Source organism: Morone saxatilis, unplaced genomic scaffold, assembly GCF_004916995.1.
Source record: "Morone saxatilis isolate NCDOM2014 unplaced genomic scaffold, NCSU_SB_2.0 Contig7, whole genome shotgun sequence".
In the NCBI taxonomy this organism is placed as follows: domain Eukaryota; kingdom Metazoa; phylum Chordata; class Actinopteri; family Moronidae; genus Morone; species Morone saxatilis.
In genome coordinates, this window is record NW_023340246.1 from 20,967,607 (window position 1) to 20,977,675 (window position 10,069).

At 44.7% G+C, this 10,069-nt stretch overlaps 2 protein-coding genes across 3 annotated transcripts; one reads left to right on the plus strand and one right to left on the minus strand.

Annotated features, from left to right (window-relative positions):
* Window positions 1-379: 379 nt before the first annotated feature.
* Window positions 380-4,684, minus strand: LOC118340616 (sprT-like domain-containing protein Spartan). 2 transcript variants are annotated; one of them, XM_035678687.1, is made up of 5 exons: window positions 4,124-4,684; window positions 2,880-2,979; window positions 2,622-2,750; window positions 2,258-2,540; window positions 380-2,147 (listed from the first exon to the last, which is right to left on the minus strand). In XM_035678687.1, exons 1-5 carry the CDS (start codon window positions 4,444-4,446, stop codon window positions 1,252-1,254), a joined length of 1,731 nt encoding a protein of 576 aa, XP_035534580.1. In that variant the 5' UTR covers window positions 4,447-4,684; the 3' UTR covers window positions 380-1,251. The 2 variants fall into 2 exon arrangements, with proteins under 2 accessions (XP_035534580.1, XP_035534579.1); XM_035678686.1 differs by having other exon boundaries at window positions 2,246-2,540; window positions 4,124-4,679.
* A 287-nt stretch (window positions 4,685-4,971) lies between these two features.
* Window positions 4,972-9,045, plus strand: exoc8 (exocyst complex component 8). Its single transcript, XM_035678684.1, has 4 exons — window positions 4,972-6,467; window positions 6,623-6,876; window positions 6,965-7,213; window positions 7,989-9,045. The coding sequence occupies exons 1-4, from the start codon at window positions 5,318-5,320 to the stop codon at window positions 8,394-8,396; spliced, it is 2,061 nt and encodes a 686-aa protein (XP_035534577.1). The 5' UTR covers window positions 4,972-5,317; the 3' UTR covers window positions 8,397-9,045.
* The last annotated feature ends 1,024 nt before the right edge of the window (window positions 9,046-10,069 follow it).

A 10,069-nucleotide genomic window follows, 5' to 3' on the forward strand; every position in this document is an offset into this window, starting at 1 on the left:
TTGATGTGTTCAATAATTAAAGGAAACTAGAGAAAGACAGATTTAAGTCCACCAGGAACAGATGACTTGGACTTTTTATACAACGCCACAATGAGGTTGATGTATTTGATTGAAGACCTCCAGATATTCGAGATGATCTCGACTTTTCATCTATAGCGCCATCATCAGGTCAAAAGTTCAATTTGTCCAATACTTTGGTTTAAATACACAAAGCAGCACTGTGTCTAAACACTGCCTTTTTTAAATCTGATTTCTTTCTTTCTATTATTCCATACTCATTATTTAGATGGATAGTTTCATAATTTAACTTTTATTCTGATGATTCATTGTTAGACACTGACAGAAAAGCTGATTTAAAACAAAATATCAAAGCAAATACGACAGTACAAATGTTTTATTTGGCAACAGAACACAAACATATTCAGAACTTTAATTTAAAAACAGACACGTGTAAAAAGTGGTGCAGACATAAAGTTAAACAGCTGAAGCACATCAGTAACGTCAGTGTGTTACTGAGGCACAATCAGATACCTGCTCGCTGCCCGACGCTGCAGCAGCCGGCTGTGGACTGACTGCGCAGAAATAAATAGCTGTGAAGTGTGAAACCAGATTCCCACAGATCAGCTGAGGTCAGGCAGTGTCTCCTGCTGTCTGAAGGGCAGATGCAGATTTTGAGGGAGGGGGGGAGGGGGGATCGATGGAGCTACAGGAACCAGCCAACCCATCCGACCCCCCCAGAGAGGAGGCAGAAATATCCTCCATCACAAGGCAGCAGCGTCTGGATATATTGCTTTCACAGCACGCTGATCAATCAGCTGCTATTTAAAGGACAGCAGCAGGGGAAGAGGATGTCATTCTTTAAATATTCAACACAGTTTAAAACAAGAATGATTCAGTTTCTGGTCAAATACACAAACCTGCAACCAGACACTAACACAATTTAAAGTTTAAAAGTTTAAAAGTTTGTTTTTCCTGATAAGATGACAGTTAACTCGAGTTAAAGTCAGTTTAAATTCTCCGCTCTGTTAAGCGCTGCTGTTCTCTGAGTGTAAGGCACAAACTGTCACACAGGCCCTCGTGAGAGGAGAGCGACCATTATTACAGTGAGGTAACAGAGACAACCACGACCAGAAGTCAAACCGTCTTCTTCAAATCAAAGTCCAAACAGCAACGAGCAGCTTTCATCGGGTCGATTCTGGCGGCCCCCTGTGGACGGAGGCGGAAGTGTTTCTGTCTCCCAGTCGTCCTCGTTCAGGAGAGACAGGAGTCGAGGTGCTCGTTGATCTTTGACTCCGGCACCTTTGCCTGGCACACCGGGCAGCTGACCGTCAGCGCAGAGGAGGACGAGGAGGAGGAGGAAGAGGAGGAGGAGGAGGACGAGGAGGTGGCAGGTGGTTCTGTCCTCTGTGACTCCCTCGACGCCGCCGTAGCGCCGCCTAACGTCTTCTGGAAGAAGCTGAAGATGGCGGCTGAGCTGCTGCGGTCGTCCCACGGCCTCTTCCTCGACGCCGGGCCGCCACCAGCAGCTCCCGTCGCACCGGCGCCGCTAGAGTCGCTGAAATACTTGGACTGCGTTGGTCGAGCGGGGCTGCCTTTGCTTCCTGTTACTACAGAAGAACTCGGCACTGTCGGAGAGGAAGAGGAGCGGTTACTTTGCGGTTTAGGAAAGAAGGAAGAAGCAGAAGAAGCAGTCAGTGAATCTCTGTTTCCGTCTGTGTTGGACGGGGACGACTGACTCGCTGACTTCCTGCGGTTTGCGCTGTTGAAGACGTCTTCAATGGACCGCTGTCTGATTTTATTTGCTTCCTGGCCGCCGCCGCCGCTGTGGGGTTTGGGGATTCTCACCGGCGAGCCGTTGATGCTGACGAAGTATCTGGTGTTACCGACGGACCTCTTTACGGGTGGCTTCGATCCCGCGGAGGGAAAGGCGCGAGGGACGCCGGCGCGAACGGGAGAAGTGAGCGTTTGAGCTGGAGACGACGGGGTGAAGGGTTTCTTCGGAGAGGAAGAGGCGGCGGGGCTGGACGAGGCGGGCGCGACGGGTTTGTGAGACGGGGAGGAAGACGTAGAGGACTGGGAATTCCCTCCGAGCAGGAAGCCTTTGCCGCTAAACGGGATGATGTTCCTGATGTCCTGTGATCCGGAAGCTGAGAGGGAAAAAGGAACAAAGTCAGAGTCTGATGGGAGAATGAATTATTATCATCTTAAACAGTGAAAGGACACAGAAAACGAAGAACTTCTTGACCTGGAGTCGTACTTGAAGGTTTTCCATTTCCCGGGTTCTTCTTCTCCGAGGGCTTCCCGTCCTTTTTTCCATCCTTCTTGCCTTTTTTGCCGTATCCCTCCGGCTCTTTGACCTTGGTGTACGTCCCCCCACACGTCCTCCTGTGGTCCTCCCACCAGGGGTCCTGGGAGGACGGAGCCCGGTTCATGGCCCTCTTCACGAAGCCAAAGTAGGGCTTGCGGTTCTGGCAGGGCCCGTTGCATTTCCACCAGTGCTGCCGGTACACGTCGACCTCGTCGTGGAAACTGTGGTAGACCTGAGGAGAGGACGTTTCAGAGTGAAAGGCTGCGACGGGATCGGCTGAACACATAAACCGTGCGACCGGGGAAACACCTACAGAAATCCTGGTCCCGGTGGCGTCGTTGATCCGGTTCATGTGCTTGCAGAACTCGGGGCCGTGGCCGTCTCGGTCTCTGTTGTTCTGGGTCACGAACAGCAGCGCGTGAATCATCTCGTGAAGGAGAGTCTGTGGAAACAAAAAGGGTTATGTTGTTTCTCTTTACGGCCGATTGAAGTATTTTAGATAATATTTGTAAGAGAGGAAGTTAATAAAACGATTCTGACAAAGCGAGATCGGCGTATCGATCCGCCTCACCTGCACCAGGTCTTTCCTCGGGCGGAGCTTCAGCAGAGGCTCGCTGAGTCGGATTGAACACAGTCCACCTCGACCCTCGTAGGAACAGACACCGGCACACCTACGAGAGAAACAGGAGGAGACGTTATTATAAATATATATGTGTGTGTTATACAGGACGCACAGAAAACCACACTGAGAGGATCATCTGTGGAAGTTTCTGCCACTGTGATGGAAAAAAGATCCCGAAAGTCATTTTAATGAGACACTTATTTATATTTTCACTCAGAACGAGAAAGTTTCTCTTTATTTTGAGATAGATAACGGCATATGAGTTTAGTAATATCATAGATATGTTTGAGATATTATGTCATTTATTTTAATAAAAGTTTTAATCAATTATGTGTTAAAGAAAAAATATTATGTCTGTTATTGTGCATAAAAGTTTTTATAATTATTGTTAAGTTATCAAGTCTTTTATGTCTTAAATAAAAGTTTGATAATTATGCTTTAAGATATAAGTCTTTATTTTAAGAAAGGTTTAGATTATTTTAAATGTTAAGAAAGATCTTTTAATTGTTAATAACTTTATATAGCAAACCCTCCTCAATGTCCTTTTATTTAAATAATCTGTATAAATTAATGTTTAAGATATTAACGCTCTTTATTTTCTTAATTTACTCTTTAATAAAGTTTATTTTTTTAAGATAGTTGAAGTCTTGATATTAATAAAGTTTAATGTATTTAAAAATATTATGAATGGAAATAAGATTTATTATTATGTATATATTATGATAGATGAATTCTTAGCATATATTTAATAGTATATTATTTTAAGATATCAATGATCTTTATTCTTGATAAGTTGTATATTTTTTTAAAATTATACCATACATTTATATTTCAATAAAGTTTTATCATAGCTAATTTAAGATATATACCAGATCATTTATTTTTTTTTTATTCTAATAAGTTTATATTTTTAAGGATACTTAATCTTTATTTATAAGTGTTATTTAGTTTAAAATGATTCGAAGCGTCTTTATTTTTTATTTATTTTAATAAAGTGTTATAATCTGATAGGATTATACTTTGAATAACCCGGTGTCTCCCTCTTCAACACTGCACATGTGCGCTTCCATACCTGCAGTGCCCATGTCTAAATCCTGACCACTGCTATTTCCGCAGTTAAGCACATGAAAATCAACAACAACACAACACAACAACAACAACAACACCACCCCCTGAAACCCCCGCAGACCTACAGAGTCATCCTCGGGCTCCACTTCACCTCCACCCCGCTGAGTTTCCCCCAGAAGAAGGAGGCGTTGAACTCCAGAAACATGGCTCTGATGTCGGGGTGCGGGTCCAGCATCTCCCAGGACTCATCCACGATGGACAGCGGCCTCTCGGCTCGGACGGCCGGCTTCCAGGAGGGCACAGCGCCGCCTCCTCCTCCGGTTCCTCCTCCGGTTCCCTCCAGCCTCCGTTTCTTACCGCTTGGTCCGTCCGACGGGAACGAAAGCTGCTCGTATTCGCTGTTGAACTGCTGCTGGAGCTGCACGGCGAGCAGGAAATCCTCCTCCATTCCTGCACAAACACGGAGATAACTGGCTGACTAGTAGCGTTTAGTCGACGGTGGTTAGTTAGTTAAACTAGTGACAGAATCACCGGAGCCGGGATAAAGTCTAAAAAACTTAACATCCGCGGAAAATAGTCGGATTTGTGTCATGATTTCGGTAAAAACGTTAATATCTTCATGTTGGTGTTTGCCGACGGCTCAGCGTCAAGTTTGACGTTCTCTCAAAACGACCGAATCATATCCGTTACGGATTTCAAAATAAAATAAATAAAAAGAAAACGTCCGAAAAAAAACAACAGTGGCCACCTTTATAGAGCAGAAGTAGCCCTTTTTAAAACGTTTTAAAGTATATTTGAAATAATAAGCACTGTTATGTTTGTGTTCTGCAGCATGTACTAATGTTATCTGATTATTGGAATATTTTACTCTTGTAATGCCACTTTGGTTTCCGCTCTAGCGTTGAGTAACTCGCAAACTTGACACATCGTTTGAAACCGTAGAAAGGCATTCTGGGATTTGTAGTTTTATTCATTTAAAGTAGTTGGCCAGTCTAAAACCAACACGGGGAGGTTTGTTTCTGTAGTTTAACGATTAGATTAATGAAAATTAGCACCAAACGTGGCGTTTATATTGTAAATACTATAATAAAATATCGATCCTGACTCCTATAAGCGACCAAACTGCATTTAAATGTGTTTGTTATTATTCGATTTGAAGGCCAACTATTTTTCCTGTCTCCCGTGACGTCCCAGGGTGTCAACCAGGCTGCAGGTTCCTGTTTGCAAGCGGAAATGAACCAAGAAAGCCTGTAAGAAAGCCTGTAAGATCTCTTCCTCTGTGCACATTTATCACCAAATCACCAACAAACAAACGCAAGATGTCAGAAACGGGGAACCGACTACGGAAGCTGCTCGAATCCCCGAACTTCGAGCCGCAGAACTACGTGAAGCAGCTGTCCCAGCAGTCCGATGGAGACCGAGACCTGCAGGAGCACCGCCAGAAGATCCAGAACCTGGCCGACGAAACGGCCCAGAACCTGAAGAAAAACGTCTACAAGAACTACAGGCAGTTCATCGAGACGGCCAAGGAGATCTCGTACCTGGAGAGCGAGATGTACCAGCTGAGTCACATCCTCACCGAGCAGAAGAGCATCATGGAGAGCATCACGCAGGCCCTGCTGTCCACGGACAAGGACGAGACCTCCAAGGAGATGCAGGCTGCTTTCCCCAAGGAGACCGAGGAGGTGAAGCAGAGGACGCTCACCTCCCTGCTGGAGAAAGTGGAGGGGGGTAAGAACATCATGGACACCCCGGGGAGGCACCTGGTCTACAATGGGGACCTGGTGGAGTTCGACGTGGACAACATGTCGCCCATCCAGAAGGTGCACGCTTTCCTGATGAACGACTGTCTGTTGATCGCCACCTGGCTGCCGAACCGCAGGGGAACCGTGAAGTACAAGTACAACGCGCTGTACGACCTGGAGAGCTTCGCCGTGGTCAACGTGAAGGACAACCCCCCCATGAAGGACATGTTCAAGATCCTCATGTTCCCGGACAGCCGCATCTTCCAGGCGGAGAACAGCAAGATCAAGAAGGAGTGGCTGGAGATCCTGGACGAGACCAAGAAGAACAAAGTCACCAAGGACCGGCACAAAAAGGAGGAGGAGGTCCCCGCGTCTCCCGTCAGGGTCGAGGCGTCCACCAACCCTTTCGACGTGGAAGACGACGAGCCCGCGGACGCCGAGGAGAACGTGGACCTCAGCCTCGATTGGATCCAGGAGCTGCCGGAGGACCTGGACGTCTGCATCGCCCAGAGAGACTTCGAGGGCGCCGTGGACCTGCTGGACAAGCTCAACGGGTATCTGAAGGACCAGCCGGTCACCCAGAGGGTCAAGGAGCTGCGGCTGAAGGTGGACGAGCGCGTGCGGCAGCTGACGGAGGTTCTGGTGTTCGAGTTGTCTCCGGATCGCTCGCTGCGTGGTGGACCTAAAGCCACCAGGCGGGCCGTGTCCCAGCTCATCAGACTAGGTCCAGGAGTGTTTCTCATTCACCTCCCGCACACATTTTATGTACACGGAGTAGTTAAATCCATTTGGAGCGAACAAGTTCTTTCAGGTTTTGACCCTGGAGGTTGTGAAAGTGAGTGTATTAAACCGAATACCTGTTGTTCCACCGTGTTGCAGGTCAGTCCACCAAAGCCTGCGATCTGTTCCTGAAGAACCGCGCGGCGGCGGTGCAGACGGCCATACGGCAGCTTCGGATCGAAGGCGCCACGCTGCTCTACATCCACAAACTCTGCAACATCTTCTTCACCAGCCTGCTGGAGACGGCCAAGGAGTTTGAGATGGACTTCGCCGGGAACACGGGCTGCTACTCCGCCTTCGTGGTCTGGTCCCGAACGGCCATGAGGATGTTTGTGAACGCCTTCAGCAAGCAGGTAGGTGGGAGGAGAACTTCGGATACCTTTTAAAGGTTGTGAAACTGTAAAACAAATATCCCAATAAAGCGTTTTTCTTCTGGATCAGGTGTTTGACAGTAAGGAGAGCCTGTCGACGGCAGCGGAGTGCGTTAAAGTGGCGAAGGAGCACTGTCGGCAGCTGACGGAGATCGGCCTGGACCTGACCTTCAGCCTGCAGTCGCTGCTGGTCAAAGACATCAAGGCGGCCCTGCTGAGCTACAAGGACATCATCATGGAGGCCACCAAGCACCGAAACTCAGAGGAGATGTGGAGGAGGATGAACCTCATGACCCCGGAAGCTCTGACAAAACTCAAGGTGGGTTCGGCTCTTCTGTAGTGTGTGTTTGGTGTTTACGGGGACTTTGTTTTCCTTCAGTTCATCTGTTGATGAAGTTACAAAAGTGGATTTATTGTTTAATTAATCGACCAAAAATGAATCAGCAAACATTTTTAATGGTTGTTTAAGTCATTCATCAGGAAAACCAAACACGCTAATGGAAAAGTAATCTGTGCTAAAATTATGTTAATAATAATAATAATCTTTTTTTTTTAACTTTTATACAACAAATGCAGTACTTTAGAACAAAATAATTCACATGCACTGAGAGCTTCACGTGATTAAAGACATAATTACCATAAAACAGGGATACAATGTCATAATTAATGGAAAATAAGACCCGCTGAATAATTCTAACCTTTAAAAAATACATAAAATCAAGTAAAGTATAACATTTTATAGTGCGAAGCAAAAAAGAGTTTCAGCCCTGATCAGGAAAGTCATAACGGCTAAAGTGAAGAGATATGTTTTTAGATTTCCTTTAAGCAAGCTATCTATCTATAGTTCTATCTATAGTTTGAACTTCCAGTAAACCAGCAGCGGATGATCGCGGTGCTCTTGAAGGCAAATAGTGAAGAAGGGAGTTCTTGTAGCTTTGAGCCCATTAAGACCTTCGTATATAAGGAGGGCTTTAAAATGAATCCTAAATCTTCCGAGAGGCCGGTGGAGAGCAGCACCAGATTTTTAGACGTACTGGAAACTGTGAGTTAAATCAGCAGCTGAAGCTTCTCTATGTTCATCCTTTTCCCGGCAGGACGAGATGCGCAGCTGTGGCGTCGGCACCTTCGAGCAGTACACCGGCGACGACTGCTGGGTGAACCTGAGCTACACCATCGTGGCCTTCACCAAGCAGATGATGAGCTTCCTGGAGGAGGGCCTGAAGCTCTACTTCCCCGAGCTGCACATGGTGCTGCTGGAGAGCCTGAGGGAGATCATCCTGGTGGCCGTGCAGCACGTGGACTACAGCCTCCGCTGCGAGCAGGACCCGGAGAAGAAGGCCTTCGTCGTGCAGAACGCCTCCTTCCTCCACGACACCGTGCTGCCGGTGGTGGAGCGGAGGTTCGAGGAGGGCGTGGGGAAGCCGGCCAAGCAGCTGCAGGACCTGAGGAAGAGCACCAGGCCGGTTCGAATCAACCCGGAGAGCACCACGTCTGTGGTCTGAGACCGAAGGATGGACACTTAAACGTTCTTTTACTGACTGTTCTGGCAATTTCTACTCCCGTTATAGAAATAACTGCTTGATAGTGGTTATTTTAAAGGACAGGAAATGACAGGATGTTCCTGAATTTGTACGACTCTCACAAAAACACCTGCTGATATTGGCCAATATTAATGAGGAAGGATCTGATATTAGTATTGCTTTCACAAATCCTTGTTCCTGCACTCAATATTTGTTTTTCAGCAACAAACATCTTCCTGTTTTCATGTCAGGTCGCAGTGATAAGTGAACCAAGAGGCATGCAGCTCCTTAAAGTTGTGTAATGCTGTAATAAATACATGAAGAAACGTGTATTTATGACACTGTTACAGACATATATGAATGTAATGTTTATTTTTTGATCAGAATTGTTATGTGCAGTTTTGCGCACACGTGTGTTTTCTGAAATTTCATTCCGCAGTTTATTACAGACGATAATCTGATGTTAATGGAAAACTAATGTTTATGCTGTTAGAAAATTTGGAAGCAATATGGTTGTGATGCTACTGGACCGTTATTAGACACTAATATTATTCTAGCACAAGAGGACTGAAATGTTCACTGTTAGAGTTTAACACATGAAATTTAATAAAGATCATGATGCACAAACGCAGCTGTTTGGTTCCTCAGTGTCTTTGTTCCTGCTTATGTGAAAGAATCAGTAAACTATAACATTATAATTAACATTTATAACAATTATTTCTGGTATAATCAGTTACATTTTGCCCAAACTTGAGCCAAAATACATAACTGTGTAGAGCAAGACGTGTACTTTGTATTCGACTGATGAGCGTCACTATTTTTTTATTTACTTCCCTTTCAAAAGTCTTTTAAACTTCTACTTCATCTGGTAAAATGTACCAAAAGACTCATAGACCTTTTTCACAGCAAGCGTTCTGACATTAATGATGGCGCCCTTCCAGCAGTTGTTGTATTGCAGCCATTAAGAATTACGACACACAAAATGTCTGCCATCATTTTAATTAACACCAATCAGTAAAAAAGGGGCTTTTAAATCTTCCATAGGTCTGTTGTGTTGTGATGAATGACGGATCAAGGTTGCAGAGGATTTTATGAATCTAATCCGCAGACTAATCGTCCTGGATGTGTTCATTTTTACTGGATCAACTCAACCCTGCTTCTGTGATCAATCAGATATATCAGATATCAGGAATACTTTATTGATTGGTTGTTTTACAAGTTGCTTGATATTATAAGACATAGAAATACTAATAAAAATATGTGCATTAAATGAGCATGTAGAACAATATATAGCAAAAATATAATAAATATGTACATTATAATACAGCATATAATAATAAATAGAAAATAAGACATTAAAAATCTGCATACAACAGTATGTAACAGAAGTGTAATGAATAAATACTAATAATGAACATTAATAATGCTGAGAACTGGATGTGCTATAGAACAGTATGCAGTATAACTACAGTATTAATGAGTATTTCACACTAATAATAGCAGTTTTATGTTGAATTGATTTTCTCTTACAAACATTTTATTGATAATTGATTTTGGTTTAAATAATGGCAGTGTTGCCCCCTTGTGGCAGTTTGAAATATAAAACTATGGAATATGGTGTTTGATGGACAATTAAATGAAGTAATAATATTACC